This window comes from Saccoglossus kowalevskii, chromosome 5 (assembly GCF_978046115.1).
Source record: "Saccoglossus kowalevskii chromosome 5, keSacKowa6.1, whole genome shotgun sequence".
Lineage (NCBI taxonomy): Eukaryota > Metazoa > Hemichordata > Enteropneusta > Harrimaniidae > Saccoglossus > Saccoglossus kowalevskii.
The window spans coordinates 33317176-33345122 of NC_140645.1; the positions used below are offsets into that span (position 1 = coordinate 33317176).

The 27947-nt window shown below is 33.9% G+C and overlaps 1 protein-coding gene across 2 annotated transcripts in view; it reads left to right on the plus strand.

The window, feature by feature from the left end:
* Nucleotides 1-27945, plus strand: part of LOC100378793 (palmitoyltransferase ZDHHC3-like) — a 37141-nt gene extending 9196 nt beyond the window's left edge. Inside the window, exons 2-10 of one of the 2 annotated variants that reach the window (XM_085499338.1) lie at nucleotides 330-418; nucleotides 1604-1683; nucleotides 3923-3994; nucleotides 5176-5199; nucleotides 9114-9226; nucleotides 9599-9660; nucleotides 11860-11956; nucleotides 18250-18322; nucleotides 19537-27945. In XM_085499338.1, the coding sequence (XP_085355464.1) occupies nucleotides 330-418; nucleotides 1604-1683; nucleotides 3923-3994; nucleotides 5176-5199; nucleotides 9114-9226; nucleotides 9599-9660; nucleotides 11860-11956; nucleotides 18250-18322; nucleotides 19537-19731 (805 nt within the window). In that variant the 3' untranslated portion in view covers nucleotides 19732-27945. The remainder of the gene's footprint in view (nucleotides 1-329; nucleotides 419-1603; nucleotides 1684-3922; nucleotides 3995-5175; nucleotides 5200-9113; nucleotides 9227-9598; nucleotides 9661-11859; nucleotides 11957-18249; nucleotides 18323-19536) is intronic. The other variant, XM_078006376.2, reaches the window with a different exon arrangement.
* The last annotated feature ends 2 nt before the right edge of the window (nucleotides 27946-27947 follow it).

Below are 27947 nucleotides of genomic sequence, written 5' to 3' on the forward strand. Positions count from 1 at the left end.
TATATGGTAGAATAAAAATACCCCGTAAAATACCACAAAATTTCTCACTTCGCTGTAACTTGTGGCGTTACGATGACAGATGTAATAATAATGCACTATACACATTTAAAATATGGTGATAGATAATTTTGATGAAGCAAGGATATTTCAATGCCATATCGCATTCTAAAAATTTGTGTTTTGACAATAAGCTATAAAAAGTTCAAAATCAAATAGTTTTTTCAGTAGACTTTCGATTCGCACCTTTTACGCATTACGTGAGATCTCAGAGTAAAAGAAAAATTACCTATTCTTATCACATTTGATCAAATTTTTTTTTTTACTTGCAGTTTATGGGGAGGATTTAATGCCGTTTTATTTAATGTCTTGGTATTTTTGATTTTAATGTCCCATGCAAGAGCTGTCTTCTCAGACCCAGGTAAGAATGTTATATTTGCCCTAGATTTAGATCTACATATGGATTGTACACACTTACCAATTGCAAAATGCACTTGACAAGTTAGTATGGTGGTCGTGTTTAATTTTTCAATAAGTAATTATGAGAAAGATAATAAACATATGAGTAAAGTAAATAAATAAATGAGGTTATCACCTGCTATCATTGTTTGTGTAGGTGATGAATATGAGGAACATTATGAACTAGTATAATCCATCAATCTAAAGTGAGGGTCATGCTAGCCGTTCTAACAACACTTTCTATAACACACGTGGTCCAATCAAATATGCTCTCTGGACGTAAATGCCAATGCGTTCATTTTGCTGCCATACATTCATAACTTAAATAACAAATATTACTGTTGTATTGCAAAACATGCTTCTTATGTGTGACAGCTCAAACGCCAGAGGGAAGACAGTGATTAATAAGTAAACAGAAGGAAGGTTTACCAATGCAGTTTAATTCTTTGTAGGATTTGTTGAGTTGAACAAAAAATTGCACATGTCGCTGACATTGCACATGTCGTTCGTTTAATCTACTCTTGCACTCGAGTGTAGTAAGCTTCGTTGATGTTTTTGGCTTCATGACTTAATAAAAGTCTTCATAAAATTGAAATCATAAGCTATATTCAGTCAGCGATACGAGGAATACTTATTTCCCACTATTAATGTGATTTACCAGCATTACATTAGAAAAGAAAACACATTAAATTCTTGTTTCAACTCTTGCCCTAACAAACGGATGAAATGCTTTGAAAAAAAAAATGGCTGCCAGGTCAGAGGTCAATGTCTCAAAACATGTATTTTAGACGTGATTGCAAAGTGTATCTATATTCCCTTTTCAGCAAAGCAGATTAATTATACATTGAAATATTTAAAATAATATTTAAATTAATTAAAGTAGAATGAAATGAATATTAATTAGCTCATGAATATTAATGAGCACATGAATATTAATTAACGACCAATCAGGCTGGGCAGAACCCTGACTCTATTTATCATTTATTGATCAAAAGCACTATATATATATATGATTTTGATAACTCTGGTTTATGTATTGCATGTCTGTCCTTTTTAACCAATCATATCTGAGCGTTGACATTGTTGCAAATGGTAACATCATTGTACATGTATACATGCTAATAATTATGTTAATTATACTTGGTAGGAATAGTTCCACTGCCATCAACAGCAATCGACTTCTCTGATGTCCGTGCTGGCCAGACACCTAAAAAGATCTTTGATAAGGTGAGCATTTTGAATACCGTATAAATACTGTTAGCATTTGAATATTAAATATGTTGAAGTAGAGGTGGGTGTCAGCAAAGACTATCTTCTCTATAGTTTTTGGTGCCAGTAAACCGAAAAAAAAAGTTGAAACATAAATAACATGCTTTCTCTTCGAGGCCCCCTAGCCCGTTAGTAATAATCATCTGTCTCCTTCATTGCCATGGTAATCTTGCATTCATAGGTACATTCTTTGAAATAAGTGTGAGAAATTGCAAACATTTTGTAATTTGATAATATGAGAACTCTATGATCATGACTGTCCACTATTTGACTGCACTCTGGTAAGTTTTACATACGAGGTAAAACACTTTGGAATTATTCTGTAAAAAACTGCCAGTGTAGATTTTCTTTTTGTGGATTGTTCATTTGAAATATACAAATTAAAGAGTAATCCTCTAATGGCATTTTGAGACGAATTTTCTCACTTGTGATTTCATATCTGAGCAGTAAATATATTTCTTGCTAGATTGTTAAATCCGGTATTTTTATTTCATTTTTTATGCCCATTGTCTCTACTTCAGACCTGGAGGTTTTTTTAGAAATTATGAAATTAAAAATTAATGGTTTTGGCGTTATCACTACGTTGTACACCCTTTTGATGAAGGATCAACAAAAATTCAGGATAATTTATTTATAGTTTATTTTTATCTGAATCGGCTTATATATAGTTGATCAGAAGCCATCAGTTGCCAAATGTATGTCATGCAAAAATAATAACGAAAGCATTAACCAAAACAGAAAAAACTTTATTCATTCTGAAAAAATCATTCGAGACATATATGTCAATAAATTTATAAAAAAACAAATACGCTTGAAGTTGATGTTTTGCAGTATTCTTTCAGAGGTCTGAGAGAGTTCTGGGGGAAATTGACTATTCTTATAAACAATAGAATCTCTGCAATGATCTCTGGTGAGGCGGACAATACTCTGCTAATTCTACCGATTCACACTTAAAGCGAGAAAGTCGTCACCTAAGCATGCGTCAGGCGGCCATAGCGTGTCATTATTTACAAACAAGCGTCTACCCATGAGCATTTGTGTTCTTAGCATGTGTTGTTATCATCGATTGGGACTCAATTCCCGCACGTGCGCAGGTGACACCCTCTCACTTCAATACAATAGCCATTTCCTTTAGCGAAATGAATCTTACGTGTCTGAAAATGAGGTTGGGAAAATTAATTTCCAATATTCACCTTCAAGACAGAAATAGATAATGTGTAATACATTTTGTATTGGGAAAACGTTCAGATTTTTGATATCAAACAATTATTACAAAATAAATGTTATTACCGGTAGTCACAAAAAGAGCTTATATTTTGTCATTTTAAGAGATGACGCATCACAAATTCAAAATAAAAAAAAAAAACAGGTTTTTCCAATCAGGGGGTTGTAATATTTGAAAATAATTGTATGGTTTTATGTCACATATGATAAATTTATAACCTTAGCTAAAAATTTTGTTTGAACAATTCAATATTCCAATATTCTGTTTGTCGTTTAACCTTTTGAACGGCATACCTTTTTTCCGACAAACGTTTGGTATAGCATTTTGCCATTTTTTATGTGTTTCTATTGCCTACAAGTCTTGACCAAAATTCTGAAAAAAAAAAAATGATGTGGATTTAAAATTTGTGAAAAGGGGACAAAAGTTGTCTTTGGCACACAAAGGTCAAAGGTTAAATGTCTGTATTTTCTTGTATTTTATCGTCTACAGTCATTTTGTATGTCAAAACAAAAGCACAGTTGATCAGGCTGTAACTATGGCAATGTACTGAAAATAAACTGAGAATATCAGACATGTTCATCACAGAAAACTTCTTAAAGTGTCATGAGCTGTATTTTCCTTATTGTCAATTTAAAACAAATAATGAATCCCATTTAGGGAACAGCAAATAATATATCTCGACGGCTAAAAAAATGAATTTTTAATGTTCCAAAAACTAACTTACTTGTTGTTTAGGTACCACTATCTCACATATTCTCCATGTTATGTTTATTTAATAGTTGATACAACAATGGTAGGAAGAAAATTGGAATTTAGAAAGTGCAGTTTAATTATAAATATCGCATCTCCACAAACGAAATTACTATGTACACACTATCCAAACATTTCACATGTTCAGTTCATTCATCAGTTTGTGTATAAATCTGCATAAAATGATTAACTGTATTTCAACATTCTTATATTCTTGTTCAGTCTCTTGCCTTTCCATATCATCGACTCTTACTCTATCCCCATTGCCAACAATCTACCAAGGATGAACATGAGGTACATGTAACGTCATCCCATCATGCATCTGTACATGCATTGTGGGACAATTTTAATTCTTGTTGGGAATAAGGTTCATGTCATCTAGTGAATTAGTTGGAGATTTAAGGGGTAAAATGTGTCTCTTAGTTATACATGTACGTCATTCTTGGCAATGCTGTTTTCTCAAATACTGTACATGTGTCTCAAAGCATGTACTAAGTTTGAATATTGAATACTCTGACTTTGTATATCGTGTGGTAGGGCCAATTGATGATGATAAACATTGGTAAAACATTGACACTTATTAATTTTAAATTAGCTTGGTAGCCTTAGCGCATGCTAAAGATAAGGATTACCTTGGGGAATGTTGATGCATAAATTACCCTGGGACAGGTGATTGCATTTGCCTGTCCTTGTTTCCCTGGTAACAAACATTTCATAAAGTCACCATTATTCACATAAAAAATGGTAACCTCACTATTGCCATGTCAAAATGTATCAATGCATGTAATTAAATTTGATTCGAGAACTACAATATTTTATATTTGTTTCCATATATCCTATTAGTTTCTGCACTATTAGTATTAAAATCACATGCACTTGTAGATGTAGATGATCTAGCAAACAATATAATACAATCTGGCTTGTGCCTGACATCCCCAGCTGGTGAAAAAACAGCCAAAACTCTCAAAGTTAGTTGTTGTGACTCTCCTGGACAGTTTAACAAGATTACTACTACATGTGCAAAATATAATTAATTTGGTTGTTCAGGATCGTCTGATGAATTGTGCTGTTTTCACTGTTTTTTATCGATAATCCATAGTAGCTCATGCAGAGCCCATAGAAATACATGGTACAGTGGTGCACGTCTTAGCAACGTTGAGCATTCTGTGATGTAGCTCTGCTCTCCGAGAATAGAACAAATACTGTATACATACTGGTACACAACAATTTAGTGTCACTGTAATCTAGATATGGTATAGATTATTGAAAGCCTGTCAGTCATTTTTACTGATAAACAGCGGTTTGAATGATTACAGATAAAATCAATACAATATTCTGAGTGACCTTTTTTGCACTCATCTTTGCCATGGCAATGCTACACGTATGTCGTATATTACGAAGTTGTTATTTCATTCTGTTTATTTTTTTTTTGCTTCTTTGTTTTGTTTTTTTGCTTCATGTTTGAATTTAAATAGCATCATGATCACAGTAGCGATGAGGTACGGAAGAAGATTTATCTGAAAACGTCAATAAATATGTAAATCGGTGAAAATTAAATGCATGCAGTTTCCCCATCCCATAATATGACATTACAGCAAGTTCTACAAGTATTGTGACAACAAATTGGCAAACACACTCACAAAAATCTGACATGATTCATTTACTCAACTATTGCCTCACCATTACATATCTTGGTAGAATTCACATTATAAACCTGTATTCATTGGTTATGAAATGAAATGCAATGTGTGTGCTCTGGTGCCTCAATTTCATTGGTAAAGAGAACAAAAAGTCAAATGTTTTTGTAAATTAGGCTATGATGTATAGCGTATAAAGCAGATCTATTTATTTAAATTTGAAGTTGACGCAGGTTATTTTCACAGGAACGCTGAGTGACAGAGCTAGCTCCTGAGCACACCAATCAAATCATTCAATTCAACTGAGGTCAAATGCAGCATTTCCTAACATGACCATGCACAGGTTTGTAGGGATGGCCATGGATGGTCAGCTTTGGCAAAACTTTTCAATTCTCACAAATCGCCCAACAATTTGGAACTTGTATATAAACAGTTAGCTTATCCTAGACTTGACAGTGCCAGCTGGCTCACAATCTTGCCTGAGGGTCACTTTTTCAAGGATTGTTTTTAAGATGGATGAATCAGAAAGGGTATATTCAAAATGGAGCGTGTACATTGTTGTGTACATTTCTATTGACATTACAGTAGCTATTTTCAAACTCACTTTCATTGTTAATACCGGTAAATAGGTTGGATCAACGATTCAATAAAATGTGAAACTGAAAGCAATTGTTGGCTCATGGTGTAATATAGCTTTATCTGAATTGGGCTTAACCACAAGTTGGTGCCAGCAATTTTTAAAAAGCCAAGCATCAAAAAACATGTGTCAACAAAATTTGGAAAAACACTGTCCCAATACTTCTGAGACTTGCTGTGAAAATGTGAGCTTCACTTAATCTGTACAAATCAGGTTATAAGATCACATGGTAATTTATAGATCTTCAGATTTCTATTTTTGTGATGTTTTCTCCCTAGCGTGACTAAGATGATCTTCAGTTTCACTAAAAAGAAATCTGAGATGAATTCAAATGTTGCATTACTGGGCAAATGTGCAATGCATCATGGGAGATATATTTCACTTGGATGTATTTCACAAATAGAGAGGCACCATATTAAATTTCAATTTTTTAAAAAAAAAACAATTTCATATCCAGAACAGTATATGTATCTCGTGGCTATTTTTCAAAATTTGATACCATGGTAACTAATCCAGGAAATAGGGATAAATGAGAATTTTGCTATTTTTTAAGGAAAATTTGGACTTTTGTTTAAAAAAAAATAGTCTCTGAAGCCTATACTGAGATAAACTTTAATATTTTTTGTTAACTCAATAAAATATATTCTCATCCTTGTGTTGCCTAGCAACATCGGTGAGATAATTCTCTGCATGGATTTGGTGTTAAGGCTACTTTTGTGAAACTCAACTATATTTGCTCTATTGTTAGTGCGCAGTCAGCTGGCGTACAAGTGATAATAAAATAAAAGCAATCAATTTACAGATATTTATTCTATGAGCCATCTTGAATTATGACTTGAAACAAGACAAGTTGATAAATGGGTTTTCCAGTTTCCCACAAATCAGAGAAAAAATAACAAACTTTTACAACCAAGCTATTGGTTGGAATATTATTAAGTTTGCAGCTAACAAAATTTGGCAAAGGCATAAATTTCCTGCATAGGAACACCTAATTTCACTTTCCTGGGATGTTTGAATTGGCTTCTAAATTGATGACAATTTTGGTTTCAAAAACCTGAAGTTTTCTATGTTCTTCGTGTAATTAGGTGTTTGTATGCAAGGGATTTTTCCACACAAAAAAAAACAAATTTGGCGGAATTTTGAATGCAGTTGGATTAATATTGCCCAAACAAATCGTTTTACTGTGAAAGTTTGTATTTATTTCCCGATTTGTAGGAATCTGAAATACCTTGTAGGTTAAATGACCGAGTAGACATTCTGTAGGTGTGCCAAATGTCCCATTTCTACATGGTGTTGGGTGCATGGTTGCTGCTAGTGCTGGGCAAGAATGACTAATGATATGCATGACTAGGCTAGGCTGCAATCTGAAATATGGCTGCAAAGCGTTTTGACAATAAAAACCTGCTTTACATGGTATACCCTCATCTGTCTAATTATTGGTTTTGTAAATTCATATTGAACCAATCTGACCATTAAATCATAAAGCACAATAGAGCCACTGAAATCTCTCAAATCACTCAGTTAATATTTCTTACTATAATGTTGGTGCATTGTTACGTGTTCATTTATTATTTGTTGTTAATTTCTTTGCTAATTGTGAAGCAAATAGACATACTTTTACATTGGATTTCGATATTGATAATAAAAATATGAGAAAAATTATAGAAACTTATTTTATGAAGAATAACAAATTAACATTTGCTTTGAACGCTTTAAGCTGGGTGCCCTGTAACATGTGTAATTTATTCTGTAGATATACATACATGTATAATGAATATTTCAGAGAACTATTATGAAACTGAAATAGCTGAAGATTTTGGGAAACCTTCACTCAAACTTCCTCCATGTAGATACATGTATTTCTCGTTGCCGGATTTGTTTATTAGGAACACTGCTTATTCTTACTCTTACATTTATCAGATCTCTGAAAATTGATCTTTGCTGCTCATCCTTACAGTGAATTTCATAAAGGCATAAATGTTTTTTTTTTTTCGTTATGTGAAATATTTATGAATGTTTTATGATGGCTTGAAACAACCAGACCAATCACAATTTTTGTTTATGAATGATGGCTGGAAACAACCAGACCAATCACAACATTTGTTTATGGGGGCATGGCAGTAAATCAACCAATGACAGATGAGAATCTGCAAAGACTTGTGGGTAATGGACATTAACACATGACTTCTATAACCAATGAAAACATATTCTTTGAGGGTTGTCTAGAGTAAATAAATAATTTTATAAATTTCCATGGAAAAAATATTCATTTCTTCATGAAATTCATGTACTGTGGAATACTTTATTTTCGCTGGAATTAATTTTCGCTGAAAAGGCATTTTGAACGTTTTGTATGGAATTTATTGTCACTGATTTTTGATGAGTTTAATGTGAAATATAGGAAAAAAAAGTATATTCGCTGGATTTTATTTTCACTAAATCATCCTTCAGCGAAAATAGTGAAAATAAATTTCAAACAAAAATAAAGTATTCTACAGTATTTTATTTTTTACCTAAATCCTCACAGTTTAATACTAGTACTCATGTGACACTTTCAGCTAACCAATCAGAGAGTAGCATGTAACGTCAGTCAGTTTGTAACATGCTTGGTTAACTGAATAAACAAATAGTTGACATGATTTGCATACTATCACCATGGAGACTAATAAATGTAAATTATAACAGAAAATATGCAACATGTATGATGATGTAAATTCAATAATTATTCGGATAACTCCAGAACCAATAGAAAGATGTTTTAACTTGCCACATATAACTCTACTGCATGCTTAGTTTTGGGGTTTTTTATGTATCGTAAAATCTGTATTAAAGTCTGTGTTCTTAATAGAAGCTGCACCCATTCTTTTTGAACAACTGAGAACCAAAAATTTCACATACATGTATGTGTAGACGCTCTAATAGATGCTGCATCCCCTCTGTTGTATTCTACCTTTTTATTAGAATTTATTGTAATACAGATTTTAATGTGGAAAAATTATATCTACAAAACTTTATAATGAGGGTTTGTTCTTGCTGGGAGAGAAGGTACAAGTAGTATTCCCTCTAGCAATGTGTAATGTTTACTCAAGTCTGTTATTACATGTAGGATATGGTGTTCATTTTACTTTTGGTTTCACAGGAAGGGGAAAGTTGGACAGTTTGTCAAAGATGTGAAACGTACCGACCTCCTAGAGCACATCACTGTAGAATATGTAGACGATGTATACGAAAAATGGACCATCACTGCCCATGGTAAGTTTGTATGTAGACCATCACTGAACATGGTAAGGTTGTATGTAGACCATCACTGCCCATGGTAAGTTTGTATGTAGACCATCACTGAACATGGTAAAATTAAATGTAAACCATCACTGAACATGGTAAGTTTGTATGTAGACCATCACTGAACATGGTAAGTTTGTATGTAGACCATCATTGTCCATGGTAAATGTGTAAGTAGACCATCATTGTCCATGGTAAATGTGTAAGTAGACCATCATTGTCCATGGTAAATGTGTAAGTAGACCATCATTGTCCATGGTAAATGTGTAAGTAGACCATCATTGTCCATGGTGAATTTGAACAATATTTGTATAATATTTGTGTTCTCTGTTTGTCTTGCAGGATCAACAACTGTGTTGGGGAGTTCAATCAGAAATTTTTTATTCAGTTTTTATTTTATGTGGGTAAGTACATCTTTGTGTATAACTTTACTTCTAACAAGCGTATGATCTGTTCATTTGATGAAAATGAGTTTGTTAATGAAGTTAAGTTAGCAGTCCTCATTTCAATCAAAATTGATAAAAAAAATATGGGAAACAGTTTTTTTGTGAAAAGTTGATTTTAGTGTTCAGAGTTGTGATTTTTAGGAATTTTTGAAAAATTTTATCAGAAAAACAATATGATACAATGAACAATATAATACTTGATGATGTAATTGTGGGTAATACATTGTATGTATAAATTTGTGAATGTAACTATTGTTTCAGTTTCCTATTCATTTCCTATTTCCTTCGCGACAGCTTTTGAATAGTTTACAGCAACGAATAGATTCACAAAGATTTACTTCTATTCAGAATTACTGTGAACAAAACTGCAAATATTTCCCACCAATCACATATATTCCAATTCCTACCAAATAATAATAATAATAATACTTTCAGAATAAGTGTAAAATAACCATAATCCCATATAAAATACATATAAAGTATAACATTTATAGTATTAATAGTTCTTAAACAATAAATGTATCTGCGAAAATGTATGTACGACATAACATTAATTTAATCGACTCATTCTGACTGGTGCATAGACGATTAAAAATTGAGTACAATAAGTTTTGCAGCAGAGCAACAAAATGATAGTTCGTAAAACAAACAATTCACTGGCACTGCAATCCTGAGCGAAGTAATTAATATGCGGAATGCATTATTGTAACCTAATCTGAGCGTATTTAATAATTAATATTTGTGCTCCGTTCATAACTGCAAGCAATGCAAATTATTGCAAAAAAGAGACATAATGATGCTTTCACATGTTTTTTGTTTGACATTTAATATCCAGGTTTTTACTTACTGTAAAACATGTTGAAAAAGCGGCATGCAATTTTAGCGAATTGTGGTAAAATGACGTAATAGTGAAATGTTGATTTAGCAAATCTCTCTTGTCATTGTTGATTTCTTTGTTTGGTGGCCATTTTGAATTAGCAAATCAGTTCTCTCTCTAAATTTGCAAAAAAGACATGCTCGCGAAAAAGACATGTTTTACAGTATATAAAAACTCTGATAAAACATAACTCAAATGCATGCATGTGTGGGTAGAGACAACGCAAAGTACTGTGTAATACTTTATTTTACCTGGAATTAATTTTTGCTGAAAAGACTTTTTGGGTATTTTGTATGGATTTAATTTTCACTGATTTTTGACGAGTTAAATGTAAAATATAGGAAAAATAGAATATTCGCTTGATTTTGTTTTCACTGAATCATTTTTCAGCGAAAATCAGCGAAAATAGCGGAAATTAATTCCAAGCGAAAATAAAGTATTTCACAGTAGATCAATATCAAGTTATGCACAAGGCAAAATCTTATCTTTGAGGAGTAGAAAAGTTTTTTTGGTTTTTGTTTCAGAGATGTGTCATAAAACAGTGGTCAAAATCGACAATCGTAGTGTTATGTTGACTAAATTTACATATTTGCTTGTATTTTAAATAATTAATAAATTACACAGTCAGGTATGAAATAATATTAGAACATCTTTAAATGTTTACCAATCATCTACAATATACTGAATGTCAAAACATTGATTACAGAAGATTTCATTTTCAATTTGAATAATAAATGTATCAATTCCACTATTCATCTATCTATATGTAATTTAGTATATATCTTTGTTCTAATTCTGACATCAAAATGATCAAATGAGTACTGCTCAGTTAGTACTCGTCAGCGTTCGTCATTTTTTTCAGAGATTGTAGATATTTATGAACATAACAGTCGAAGTGATTTGTCGAAGTGATTTGGTGTGGCCTAGTGGCCGTAAATGCCATTGACATTGTTATTAATGTCTTCATAGTTGTAGAAGCCATGTATGGTATTGATATTGACGTTGTTGTTAATGTCTTCATTACGTCATTGACGTTGTTGTTAATGTCTTCATTACGTCATTGACGTTGTTATTTATTGTCTTCATAGGTGTAGCGGCGGTTTATACGTTTAACGCTTTTGTTAATTCGTTTGTAGGTGTAGCGGCGGTGTATGCGTTTGACACTGTTGTTAATTTCTTTGTAGGTGGAGAGGCCGTTTATGCGTTTGACACTGTTGTTAATTTCTTTGTAGGTGGAGAGGCCGTTTATGCGTTTGACACTGTTGTTAATTTCTTTGTAGGTGTAGCGGCCGTGTATGCGATTGTACTCGTCTGTATATCATGGGTGGTGGGTTGTAAAACATGTGATATTAGTGGCAGCTATCAGAATGGCAGAATGTAAGTAACCATGGTGATTGCACATACACTAGTTAATTCCTAAGCATGGTAGAGTGCGTATGTACACGTATATGACAAATGGAATTAGAGGGTAAATACAGGGTGAATGCAGGGTTTTTAAAAACAGTGTTTGGATTTAGTAGTTAGATGCATGAATGTAGCATTATTCGACAGCCAAACATTGAGACCAATCAGGTTGCACTCTTTATAATTTTAACCAAAATGTGATCACATTGTAACACTTCGTTCACTTGGTGTCTTTCCTCCAAACTACGTGGACAAGAAAGCCCGGTCGTGCCCGCCGTCTGTGTCTGTGTTTCAGATTCTGATGTAATATTGGTTATGGCGAACTATAATTGTCACAACAGACCATACCAGAAGGGAACGTCACTCAGTGATGATTTATCTCAAATAATCATAAAGGAAATCATGGAGAGTGGTGGTAATATGAATACCGGCGAGGTACCGAGAGCAGTGTTCCCTGCAGTAGGGCGTAAGTTTTCAATAATCGCGGCCGGGGTCCGAAAAGTATGGCTGAGATACATACAAACAAGTTTGACAAAACCATCAGTCTTGAATAGGGGGAGACGCACCAAATTACCGCATGGAGATTTAAAATTTCTTGAACCTCGGATAGGCCGTCAAGCACTTATCGTGAGATGCAGGAGAGACTTCAAGAAGTATCGGCAACAAATGTGTTTGTGTTTACGCTTTTCAACGCCGTTCGCCACAGATTTACAGGTAGAGACTGGACATGGAAGAGATTAAATACTCCAGCCACAGAAAGATTCAACGAACGAAATATGATTTACACTCGAGAATTTATTGATGAAATGCGTGTTGTAGATCCGCATCGTTTAAAATACATGGAGGAAAGTGGCTTCAATGTTTTGGTTGCTAATCATAAATACGGACATTCGTTAATTGGGACTCCGTGTATGGAAATCTTGGAACATCATGAATCAGTCGATGTGTATTATTAGGCTGTGTAGTTGTGTGAGTACTATTCGTTGTGTGCTGTTCAGTGCTAGGAATACAGTGAATTTGGTGGAAAGTGTTGATTGTACCAAGGTACTGTCACAATGTAGCAATATGTATGAGTGCTGTAATATGTTGCAATAAATAAGGCAGTTATGGTGTTATGTAGCAATAGCCTATACTTCATTCTGTATACTGCCTAGTACTTAATCAAAACACTATTTTTAAAACCCCTGTACCTTGGTTATCTATGACAATGTGTCCATGTAACTACCTCACTCTTAGTTCCCCATGCTATATTACGGTAGCTGTTGAATCAGTTAAGCTGTTGAAAATAGGTAATGCTTAGGTTTCACAGTTTGGGAAATCATGTTTTGCAAATTCTGTAGCTGTTGCATTTAGTAAAACTCACATGTTACTAGACATGACTATGAAACAATATTTTGTGAATAATACAACTTTTAAAGCTTCTGTCAGTAATACTGTAAAATACTTTATTTCAGCTGGAATTGAATTTTCGCTGAAAAGACATTTGTGGTGTTTTGTATGGAATTTATTTTCACTGATTTTTGACAAGTTGAATGTAAAATATTGGAAAAAAGGTATATTCGCTGGATTTCATTTTCACTGAATCATTCCTTCAGCGAAAATTAATTCCAAGAGAAAATAAAGTATTTTACAGTATTACTATCAGTAACACCTAAGCAAAGGGAAACTACCACTCTGCGTAGTCATGGTAATAATATTTAATACAATTTGTACAACAGTGCAATAATGTTATGTTTATATTAAAACTATTATTTGAACTCAGATTTTGAAACAAATTGTCATGGACATGCATCCTAACATGTATAAAGTACATGTATGTGCCAAATTTGAATGAAAACTGACAAATTTGAATGAAAACTGACAGAGCACGTCCAAGATACCGCATAAAAAAAAACAAGATGCCTGCCAGTCGACCATCTTTGATCCATGAAGAATCGGTGCAAACCAAACACCAACTATAGAAATAATGGTGAATCAGCTTGCAAGAGATTGTTATTCTGGCAAACCTGTCGGTGACGTGAGTGGGTTCTTTCCCAGTAAACAACATCATTGAAAATATGAAGGGGTAAATGGTTATATTCCACCAAAAGTGGTGCATCACATCTCTGATAAATTCAAATTTTGTCAGTACAGTGTAATCTGATTTAGAACCGTTATGTGAGAATTGGTGCGTGTGAAGCCAAGAAAATTGAAAATGAACTCCTCTGTATCGTATGGTTCACATTAACTGGTTATGGCAGCTTATCAAAAATATGATTCATGAAATAGAATTGATTTTTGTCTAAAAAAAACAACATTTTGGGTCAAAAGTTGTGAAACTGAAATGAGACTGAACATGTATTTATGTCAACTGAGTCAGTGAAATCTGATGATATTTTGTAATGGTAGACAACTACTTTATGATAAAAGTCAGTGAAATCTGATGATATTTTGTAATGGCAGACAAATACTTTATGATACAAGTAACCTGTAGAATGCTGTGTGGGTAATATTTTTATATTGATTTTTGCTGCATTTGCAGCAAATAGTTACCAAACAATGATAAATTCAATGATAAATCCAATCTATTGGATTGAATATACCTCTCAGGTGGCTTCACATGCATAGTTCAAGCCTGCCTAACCGGTGCTTATACCAGGATTTAGTTACAGCTTCATGTTCCCAGTAATTCATGAAAGACTGGCACTCCCATGCAATTAACAGCGAGTTAAATTCTTGGGATTGAAACATATATTTTGAAGTCACTGATGTAGGCAATGAATAACTTAAAGTTGACATAAAGACGAGGTAGTGCTCAACTAGAGGCTGAAATTACAATTAATTTGTTTATTTCAATTTCTCCTGAAGTCAAATAGAATACACTGGTGAAACACGATAGTACCCATGGGCGAAAGGATGTTTTGGGGTGTAGTTTACATTGTGTATGGAGTGGTAGGATCGGGTGTAATTTGTTCATTTCCAACTCTTATGAAGTCACGTAGAATTTCACTTAATTTATTTTTGCTGACATGTTTTCAAGCATTACATGTGAATCCAATTTTCACTGCTGTGTCTCAATAGAGTGTGAGGGAAATGGCATTTTCACTGGAATTTATTTCAGGGGGAAAATGTTTTCAGTGATAATGAAGTATTATGACAGAACCCCATACCCTCCCCGTGGCTTTCATTGCGTATGGAAGTTATTTTCACGAGTGATGCGGTGTATCCTGCTGCCGTTCTTTCACGAGCGAAGCCACTGGGAGGGTATAGGGTTCTGTTATTATTACATATGTCCCATATTTGATTATTTCATATGAAAGAAAGAACGTGCAACAAATCGGGATAGAAATTTAGGTCGGGGAACCCAATTGCCCATTAATATGCTCCAAGACAGTGCTGCGACCTAGCAACGCGTGTCAGTGTAGAACGCGTGTCACTGTACGTGTGAAAATAAAATAATCAGACGTCTAAACTTGAGTTATTGTCCGAATAAATACTGCTCAAATTGACTAAGTGTTCAAAACGTCATAAAAAAGACGCCGCCGACGATGCGCGTCGCACAATCTTTTTGCTAGCTGTCAAACAACTTGTCAAGTCAAAACATCTACGCGCCAAAGTGAAAAGGCTGATTTTACTGCGGGTCCAGGCTGCGGGTGGATGTTCAAAGAGCCCTTCAAGATTGATAAAACTCAGTTTCCAGGTGGTCAACATACATTAAGTTTTCCCAATCCTAGTATTCTATGTGATGTACATCTAACATGCCAAAAATGAATGATTGGTGAACGATTTGAACCTGACAAAAATAGCAGACGGAAATGTGTTTACAAAATAAAAATAGTGATTACTTGATTTTAAAAATAGATACCAGGAAGGGGGGGGGGTAAAAGAAAAGTTATATAACATTTTATTATTCAATAATTTATTAAAATACATAAGTTTGTCCAATTCCCTGTGATATAACACCTCAGACATAGCTCATTGTACTCGGTTTGAGTGTGGGTACAAAGTTACTATTTGAATTTTTTATATCTTTTTTCATTAATGAGAAATTTGACCCCAAAGTTAGAGTAACTGTTCACCAGGAATGGCTTTTTAACTCTTCTGTGATTTTTTTGGGCTTGGCTGATTTTGTTCAAACTTGATAGGCAGATCGTACCATCACTAATTGGAAAAACAATCCTGACCCACCGCTACCATGGCAACAGCCAAAATCTGTTTTTTGAATACTTTCGCCCCAAATTTATTACCTCCTACCAGTCTTGTAATAGCAGTGGCCAAATGATCATGTCTTTTATTCTGGCTACGTTGCGCACTGGTAAGAGATCACTGGCGCCGACATTGTTACACTGTCGACGTAATCCCAATTGAACTTTGAATAAAATCTAAATGCTGCCTCCAATCTAGAAAATACTATCGCAAAACGGTTGGAAATAATACATTTAACGGCTGAATACGTCCTAGCAATAAAATAAAGGGACTTCTAAAGACTGAATGTTATTTTGCGAACCTCGTATAAAGGTGCCTGGTTTTAGTTATAAACCGACGTTAGCTTCACGTTCATGTCCTACCATGGTAACAACCGAAAACATATTGCTTGTTTTTTACCGGCTTGTTTTCATTGGCAACCGAAGTATTTTTATTTTGTAAATAAATGTTCGTCTGCTGTTTTTATCCAGTTTAGCAACATTTTTTGCATATTAGGTGTACATCACATGGAATACTACGATTGACAGAACTTGGTGTATGTTGACTGAGTTTTATCATAGTACGAAGTACCAGGAGGTTTCTGCTGGCGACGTTGCGGCGTTACCCAGTTCCAAATAAAGATTACCAACGCCAAATGAGCAACATTTTAACCGGTAATCAAGATTCATTCAATCCACGGCTAGCAAGCAACATCAGAAGCGAAGTTGTAGCATGCAGTACTTTTAAGTCATCCCGTCAGTGGAGTACCACAGTAGCACGGCATGCTTGCCTTCAGCATTGTATTCAAATGAATCACGTGGTGTGTCGTTCTCGTTCAAACCCGGAATTCGATCAATAGGGGAGTTTCAGTATAAAAAAACACATTGCAAATCATGCAAGTTCAACATTTTCAAACCAGTATACTAAAACAGGAATGCTCAGAGTGCAAAGTATGATAGTTATTACTTTCCAGTATACACATCTCTGTTAATACTATCCCTCACATGTTCTACTCCCAATTACTCCTGCGTATAATGGACTAGCCTCTTTCTTGTTGACATTCAGACTAAAATCATGTGACAGGCTGTTAAAATTGGCTGTTGCATACTCTTTCGCCGGTCTGGGAAATGTGTTTAATTAGCTCTCATTCAAGCAACAATGCAGATTTCCCAGTGGGAGTGAAACTATTCGACTAAGCCATTAAAAAATAGGGGTGTTTTCATCAAAAAACGAATAACCCTGGAATGCACACAAAATACTGAATTTCGGAACAAATCGTGCATTACTTACAGCAGCAGAATACCACAGAAATATCAGACGAAACATGAAAACACTATATATTGTATTTCGGCCTGAACCCTCTATATTGCAATTCAAGGAATTAACCCCTTATGTGCATCCATTTCCCACCTTGGTATCACCCACCCCTGAAAACAAACTCTTAATACCACGCTGAAGCGTTTGGTAAAAAGTCAGTGAAATCTGATGATATTTTGTAATGGCAGACAACTACTTTATGATAAAAGTCAGTGAAATCTGATGATATTTTGTAATGGTAGACAACTACTTTATGATAAGTCAGTGAAATCTGATGATATTTTGTAATGGTAGACAACTACTTTATGATAAAAGTCAGTGAAATCTGATATTTTGTAATGATGGACAACTACTTTAGACAGACAACCGCCTGAAGTAATAAACATGTTCGGTAGTCTTAAGATGCTTATAGATTAACGTCTAGCGAGGATTTCATAGTTTAATCCCTGATTCCCCCGAGGTGGATATACATAGTTGTGTTTATATGGGCGTTATAACTATGTTGACATTTCAGTACAGAACACGATTTTTTAGGTGAAAACAGGCAGAATCTGTTACAAAAATAACAATCTGCTAAAGGTCAACACTGCTGTCACTCTGGATTTTTCAAATTCCAGTTTTGTTTTCCTTACTTAGTTATCATTCTGAAAATCTCCTAAATAAACGATGGTAACATCTTTGTTGATTTTAGACTTACAGAAACCCCACCTATAACAACAATGCTAGACAATAGACGTGGATTATGTGCCTTTAAAGACTGTAATCTTTATTGTATTCTATTTCAGAGCGCATACAGTGATCCTGATAGTTGAGTCCATTCTATTTGGATTTTTTGTTCTTGCCATTATTTGTGATCAGGTCAGTGTTACTTACATATATTTTTTCTATAAGACGGGGGCTGTGTCATTAATGTTGAGACCATTCTATTTGGACTTTTTGTTCTTGCCATTATTTGTGATCAGGTCAGTGTTACATACATATATTTTTTCTATAAGACGGGGGCTGTGTCATTAATGTTGAGACCATTCTATTTGGACTTTTTGTTCTTGCCATTATTTGTGATCAGGTCAGTGTTACATACATATATTTTTTCTATAAGATGGGGGCTGTGTCATTAATGTTGAGACCATTCTATTTGGACATTTTGTTCTTGCCATTATTTGTGATAAGGTCAGTGTTACATACAATTAATGTTTCCATAAGACGGGGACTGTGTCATTAATAACTTGTCCTTGTATGAGCAACAAAGTTGCATGACACGATTGGTTGAAATATTCATCTCATTTGCATAAATTAATATTAATGAAAAACTCATCTTTTCAGTAAAATTGTGTCAAAATCTTTTCTGATAGCCAACTTGGCAGTGCTAAATTGACTGATTCTATCGTTACGAGCTGAAAAATTAATCGAATAACTGTTCAGTAAAAGTCCAGTAGCTGTTAAAAGTAACCACAGGTTTTTCTTTAATGTGATCATAGCAAGTTACAAAACTCATGGAGTGGTTTCCTTATTCAATCACAGATGGCTGTCTGGTGGCCATTTTGTTTATTAAAAATGTGGTATCTTATGCATGCTTTGTCAGTTTTTGTTCAATTTCAACTGGTAGATGTTTTGTTTTTCAAAAATGTGGTACCTTATGCATGCTCTCTTCAGGTTAATTACACTGAAAACCACAGTTGTGAAATTAGGTATTACATTTCTAAATTTTGATAATGTGGTTCACATAGTTTTCATGTTGTGCATCTCAAATAGCACACCAATATCAGTTGCCAAGCTTCTTGTTTGAAAGATTAATCTTAAATTTTTAACTAATTTTTAATGAGACTCCAATACTTCACAGCACACGGGAGTTCTTTCTAAGTTTTCTTTGATTATGTTGTGTACTGAACATTGAGATTGACTACCAGTGAAATAACATAGAGACTCTGCATTGTTAATATATTTTTTATTTATCCTTAACCATTTCTTTGACGGGGTGGACAGATTTTGTTCATAATTTTCACAAAGACGTGACATAATTTTGTGTCCTCAAACATTAATTCAGGACTAATTTTGTTTTTCTTCCAATTTAGCTATCAGCAATATTTGATGATGAAACTGCAGTGGAATCAATTCAGAAGAAAAACAATGGCTATGTTCGTGTACGGAAATCAAAAATGGTGCTTTTGTCGGAGGTATTTGGGCGTGGCCCCATGATATTTTGGCTTTTTCCCTGCCACCAAGGATCAACAACTTCACATCTTCAGCCTCCGCAGTACGATGTCTGACCCACCGTAATGTGCATTACCACCCCTATTACTTAGTACGTTCCAATGCCTGAACCAATCAGCTACTTCCAAGTAATCCCTCTGTAGTAGATTTCATTGCACAGCAGGGGATAGTTTGGTGCAGGTGACCTAATACTTATTTATTACACTCCATACATCACTGTGATGGCCCTTTTTTCCATTTTCCAAATGTGGCTGACTGTATTTTATATCTTAGATAACCACAGAGAACCACATTGATGTAAACATTTTAAAAATGAGTAAAAAAAAAATACAAACAATTGACATAATATCAATCCAAGATTTTCCAAATTTGCATATAATAACATTTATAAATGATTTGAGTACACCATATTTTGTTTAACCACAAATTGTGGATGCCATTAAATAAATATAATTAGGTAAGCATTCTAAATTATGTCAAGATTTGAAAACCCATTTATTGTGAAATTCTTGAAACTGATTTGTTCCAGGATGGTTGGGTAAATAAATTCTGCTATGAGTCTCTTATTTAAAATAACACTCACTGCATATATTTTCAATGAGTTGTAAAATATATGCAAACATCATTGACTCACTGAATCCCTTACAAATCACTGACTCACTGAATCCCTTACAAATCATCATTGACTCACTGAATCCCTTACAAATCATCATTGACTCACTGAATCCCTTACAAATCACCATTGACTCACTGAATCCCTTCTAAATCACCATTGACTCACTGAATCCCTTCTAAATCACTGAATCCCTTCCATTTCACTGAATTCCTTCCAAATCACTGAATTCCTTCCAAGTCATTGACTCACTGAATCCTCATAAATTACTGACTCACTAAACCCCTTCCAAATCACTGACTCACTGAATCCCTTACAAATCACTGACTCACTGAATCCCTTACAAATCTCTGACTCTCTGAATCTCTTACAAATCACTGTCTCACTGAATCTCTTACAAATCACTGACTCACTGAATCCCTTACAAATCACTGACTTACTGAATCCCTTACAAATCACTGACTCACTGAATCCCTTACAAATCACTGACTCACTGAATCCTTTACAAATCACTGACTCACTGAATCCCTTACAAATCTCTGACTCACTGAATCCCTTACAAATCACTGACTCACCGAATCCCTTCCAAATCACTGACTCACTGAATCTCTTACAAATCACTGTCTCACTGAATCTCTTACAAATCACTGTCTCACTGAATCTCTTACAAATCACTGACTCACTGAATCTCTTACAAATCACTGACTCACTGAATCTCTTGCAAATCACTGAGTCACTGAATCTCTTACAAATCACTGACTCACTGAATCTCTTACAAATCACTGTCTCACTGAAACTCTTACAAATCACTGACTCGCTGAATCTCTTACAAATCACTGTCTCACTGAATCTCTTACAATTCACTGACTCACTGAATCTCTTACAAATCACTGTCTCACTGAATCTCTTACAAATCACTGACTCACTGAATCCCTTCCAAATCACTGACTCGCTGAATCTCTTACAAATCACTGTCTCACTGAATCTCTTACAAATCACTGACTCACTAAATCTCTTACAAATCACTGACTCACTGAGTCTCTTGCAAATCACTGAGTCATTGAATTCCTTACAAATCACTGACTCACTGAATCTCTTGCAAATGACTGAGTCACTGAATTCCTTACAAATCACTGAGTCACTGAATTCCTTACAAATCACTGACTCACTGAAACTCTTACAAATCACTGACTCGCTGAATCCCTTACAAATCACTGACTCACTGAATCTTTTACAAATCACTGACTCATTAAATTCCTTACAAATAACCGACTCACTGAATCTCTTACAAATCACTGACTCACTGAATCTCTTACAAATCACTGTCTCACTGAATCTCTTACAATTCACTGACTCACTGAATCTCTTACAAATCACTGTCTCACTGAATCTCTTACAAATAACCGACTCACTGAATCTCTTACAAATCACTGACTCACTGAATCCCTTACAAATCTCTGACTCACTGAATCTCTTACAAATCACTGACTCACTGAATCTCTTACAAATCACTGACTTGCTGAATCTCTCACAAATCACTGACTCACTGAATTCCTTACAAATCACTGACTCACTGTATTCCTTACAAATCACTGACTCGCTGAATCCCTTACAAATCACTGACTTGTTGAATTCCTTACAAATCACTGACTCATTAAATTCCTTACAAATAACCGACTCACTGAATCTTTCTTACAAATAACCGACTCACTGAATCTCTTACAAATCACTGAATCCCTTCCAAATCACTGACTCACTGAATCTCTTACAAATCACTGAGTCACTGAATTCCTTACAAATCACTGAGTCACTGAATTCCTTACAAATCACTGACTCACTGTATTCCTTACAAATCACTGACTCGCTGAATCCCTTACGAATCACTGACTTGTTGAATTCCTTATAAATCACTGACTCATTAAATTCCTTACAAATAACCGACTCACTGAATCTCTTACAAATAACTGACTCACTGAATATCTTACAAATCACTGACTCACTGAATCTCTTACAAATCACTGACTCATTGAATCTCTTACAAATCACTGATTCACTGAATCTCTTACAAATCACTGACTCACTGAATCCCTTACAAATCACTGACTCACTGAATCTCTTACAAATCACTGACTCACTGAATCTCTTACAAATCACTGACTTGCTGAATCTCTCACAAATCACTGACTCACTGAATTCCTTACAAATCACTGACTCACTGTATTCCTTACAAATCACTGACTCGCTGAATCCCTTACAAATCACTGACTCGCTGAATCCCTTACAAATCACTGACTTGTTGAATTCCTTACAAATCACTGACTCATTAAATTCCTTACAAATAACCGACTCACTGAATCTCTTACATATCACTGACTCACTGAATCTCTTACAAATCACTGACTCACTGAATCTCTTACAAATCACTGACTCACTGAATCTCTTACAAATCACTGACTCGCTGAATCTCTTACAAATCACTGACTCACTGAATCTCTTACAAATCACTGACTTGCTGAATCTCTCACAAATCACTGACTTGCTGAATCTCTCACAAATCACTGACTCACTGAATTCCTTACAAATCACTGACTCACTGTATTCCTTACAAATCACTGACTCGCTGAATCCCTTACAAATCACTGACTTGTTGAATTCCTTACAAATCACTGACTCATTAAATTCCTTACAAATAACCGACTCACTGAATCTTTCTTACAAATAACCGACTCACTGAATCTCTTACATATCACTGACTCACTGAATCTCTTACAAATCACTGACTCGCTGAATCTCTTACAAATCACTGACTCACTGAATCTCTTACAAATCACTGACTTGCTGAATCTCTCACAAATCACTGACTTGCTGAATCTCTCACAAATCACTGAGTCACTGAATTCCTTACAAATCACTGACTCACTGAATCTCTTACAAATCACTGACTCACTGAATCTCTTACAAATCACTGACTCACTAAAAACAAGGTTTTGTTCCTAGACAGTCATTACTTTCGTGATTTAGAAAGTTGTCTTAAATTCTTGATGACGGCTTTGCAAGCGGGTTCCACATCTTGTCATTCTTTACGTCAGAATCGGTACAAAAAAATGTGACCGATTGTCAAGAAGTCTTGTGCTGTATAAAAATCTTCACCCAATTGACAATTTTCCATTTACTGCAAGATCCTGTATTATGCACAAAATTGACCATAAAAACAGGACAAAGGTCATAGTAGCAATGTAGCGATGTCAAAACAATGGATGAGATGTAGCAGTAGTAATTATTGTGGTTATCTTCGTGCTTAAAAATACACATTTGATGAACTCAATTTTGATCTAAGTAAATATGCCATATTCCTCTCTGAAAAATAAACATTTTGACTTTGAACTTTAAAGCAGAGAAACTCAAGTTCAAAATCAAATTGTTTGATTTTTGTGGCAGGTACTGTAGAATACTTTATTTTTGCTTGGAATTTAATTTTGGTATTTTCGCTGAAGGGATGATTCTGTGAAAATAAAATCCAGCGAATATACTTTTTTTCCTATATTTCAAATTCCAAGCAAAACGCCCAAAAGGTCTTTTCAGCGAAAATTATTTCCAGCGAAAATAAAGTCTTCCACAGTATTCGATAGGTGTCTTTTGTACATTTCGTAACATCTGACAGTGAATGGAAATTTGTCTATACTTCACAACTATTATCCCCTTACACAAAATAAATCTTGTACATAATTTTTTTCCACATTCTGATCAAAATCTGATAGTCATTAGGAAATTTTGACCATTTGCTTCAAAATTAGTAAAAAAAAATTACAGGAAAATAAATAAAAAAATTGTCAGGGGGACAATGGTTAATGTCAGTACTGAAAGATTCTTGTTTGGTTTGGAATTGTTGATTTTTGAATGTCAGGATGAATTCTGTTTTTTGTCTATGATTTTACAAGCTTACCCCCAATATAAGGACGTGCATGTAAATCCAAATAGACAGCCTGCATCGTTTACCTGAAGCGTCCTGCAAAAAATAATAGACGTAGGCACATGAAAATGTGAACTGTTGTGGAGGGAGAAAAATGGAATAGATAAATTATGAATGGAACTAATCATGATAAAGTTTATAATGCTGATTCTATTATTGATGAGAAAAAGATAAAATTACAATAATATGTATTTACTATTCATATTCATATATTACAAGGGATATTTATCATGTTTCATAATTAATTTTCAAAATAAGTGGTTGGCTATATAATCTGATCGAGTTTGATTGGCGGGTGGTTATTACGATACATACTTTTTCGTAAAGCGTTATTAAATCTTCAAAGTTTGTGAATTCGAGGGTATTTATGTGACAAATATGAAATTGATGTGAAATGTCGCTATTTTATGTCTGAAAATCTTATGTGTATCATGAAAATGAAGTTACATTACAGTATGATGTTGGGTTATTTTTGATTATGTCTCCTTTTGTTTGTGCCTTTGTTGTGGTTGGACGTACATTTCTACTTAATTACAGGCTGTTACATTTGCAAGTGATTCAAACAATTGTGTATATAGTGTGAGATTAGTTACATCAATTTTATTTTGTACAATGGACAATTATATTTTGAATTTGACAAGCGCCATCTAGTGTTGTAATAGGCAATTATTTTGTTTTTATGCTAGAATTATTTGTATCTCAAGGTTTTTTTTATTAGTGTATGTACATATTTATTAAATTTGGTTTTTAAAATAGTTATTTATTGAAGAGAAGCTGTCTTTTGTATGTTTTACATATCCATCACAGGGATTTCTGTTGATGGGTTATTCCATTTACATATGGGGGGGGGCAGTAATGTTATTGAGATGTTGAGTGAAGTAATGACGTTTGTTTTAATTATTGTATAAACTATTTTTCAGATTTCTTCCATATGTGTAGAATGTATTTGAGATCATGTCAGATCTATTGCTCTAATCAGTTACTTTCCAATATACTTTCTTAATATTCATTGCCTAATTCTGTGGCTCTATTGAAATTTAAAAAATGTTTGAAAATGGCAACTTTTGTGGATTCTTCTAAGAATTTATAACAGAAAAAGTTAGAAATATTGGATGTCGATAACTTTTTAACTGATGGAACTGAAACTAACCAAATAATACTGTCTGAATAAAATGTAGACTGTATACATGGTATTTGTAATGCAAGTGCCTCAAATGACAACTGTGTATGTAGGTCTATTACTATACCACAGAAAATGCAATTTGTTTGTAAGTACATAAGTATGATGGAAACGCTGATAATAAATCTATCACACATGTGTCATAACTTCCCATATATTCATTATAATATTTTTTCACATATAAAATGTGTGACCGTCCACAGTCCCTCTATGAAGGATAGTATGATAAAAGACACTTCCCATAATTCATAGCATTATGTTTAAACTGGTCATACTGTATTCCTATTGATATTATTCCCTGTCAGTTGTTGATAACAATCACTTATATTTATTCTGAAAGCTTGGAAATAGACAATTTTAGGATAACCAAGCGTTATTGAAAGGGAAACCGTTTTATATTTCTTCCAGTAGGCTGAAATTTATCTAAATTTGTTGACTGAAAGGCTGTAGTGACATGGTTGTCATCTTTTTGGCATGGGAATGAGAAAATGGAAAAGAGTAATGCTCACTTGCCATCTTTATGCACACTTGTCACCTTAAAAAAACCTCTGTGTTTTTGTCACTCAGTTTCTTTACTTTCATAGTTTTCGTTATATCAAAATAATATCATTAGGTGAAAAAAAAATGTTTGTTGCTGGTTTTGAAACATTCAAAAAAATCGTCCAGTGAGTGCCTTTTTTTTCTTCTTTTTATTGGCAGAAACCAGAAAAAAAAAAATCATGAACCAATAATAAATCCCTTTTTTATCAAATTGTGAATTGTTGCCTTTCCAATTTATAGTTCTTGATATCGGTGATTTTTTTTTTAATGCATTACATAATCATTGTGTAAAATCATTAGCTTTCGATATCCACAAGTTTGATGTGAGAACATGCAAAAATTATACATTTGGTTTCAGTGTCGAGTGTTCTAGCAGGTATAGCACTGTGCACTAAAAGTAAGGGGTTAGTCACTTCAATGCACATGCCAGCTATAAACCTACAACATAAACAAATACATGTTCAAATTCTGCCGATAATTTTGATATTATTGCATCAATTTTCAAGTGTAAATAAAGTTACCAAAACAAGGAATCTAGGAAACCATGAACTTGTACTTGCAAAATATTACAACAAAGAAATAATGCAGAATGATGAAATTAAAAGTTGTCTGGCAATATATGCAATTTTTGTTACTGTGTCTGAAACATTCAAAGGAATATAAATTGTTGTATTGGTAGATAATGATTACATATGCATTCTTATTTTAAGGTAGAATGCAACATTGTGTTTTTGACATGTGTTAATTTTAGCGCATATAGCAGTGCCGATATTTCATGTCAAAATTTGTGCATAATTAATCGTTTCAGAATTAGTCAACATTATAGGGACATTTTTGGGTCATTATCAGTCTTTTTTTTTTTTTTTTAGAAATACTGCAAAATATTATGAATGAAATGTCATTTCAGCAGCGGTTTCCATATAATTGCCATATACTAAATGAAAACACATTTCAAAAAAATACTTATTCTTTTTCACCATATGTCACTGAGTAAATTATTTAGATATATCCTTTCATAGGAAGCAATGGTAAAATGCCTTACAACTGACATAACACAGTATTTTCACTGTAATAATCTATATTCACTAAAGCTGTGTACAGCGACCCCATATACTTAATTCATTTTATTCATCCTTGTTAGATGATATATCAAATAGGGAAAAATTAAGAAAATGACAATATTTTTTACTTCTGTGTAACTTTCTATCTTAACAAGTTTTAGATTTCACAGCCGCTTTAGCTTCCAATACTGTCATGGTTATTGTTCAGTCTCTGCAGATTTGTATAATTTTTTTTAAAGAAAGCATAATTCCAATCTGTAAAATATCCTACTAGCACCCTAACTACTAGACTTCTATGTAGGTCTGTCTAGTTTTGTCATTTCTAACACCGGTTACATTAACTTTTCTACTTAAAGATGTATTTTATCTTTACTCTACCAAATTCTTGGAGAGTACATTGTATTTATATTGTCGTTTTCTATTGTATTTCTAGAACAGAAAAAAAAAAGCTTTTGTTTCATGGCACCAACACATGGGAAATGTAATTACCCATGATGCTTTGTACATATATGTAGCATATTTGAAAAATGCTTTCAGGAATCTCTGATTCAAAGTTTAGTAGTAATCCTAGTTTTGTTCATGCAATTATTGTAAAAAAGTCTACTGTGAGAGTAGTGTAACTTCGTAAACAAACAAAAGCAATGTTCAAGTGTGACTGTGAGGGCACAATTTGTGAGGAGATCAACTGTCGAGTCGAAACATTCATTGCATTTTTATAAAGTATATTGCTTGTATCATTGTGTAATATCTGCCACTAAGTTGTGCCAATTTGAAAATCTGTCTTGTATTATCTTTGGCCAAAGACAGCCATGTTGCTTTCTTTTGAGCTGTTACTGTAATGTAATTACTTATATGGTCATGTGACACGTCAGGTGCAATAAAGTCATTTTTATATCAATATACAAATG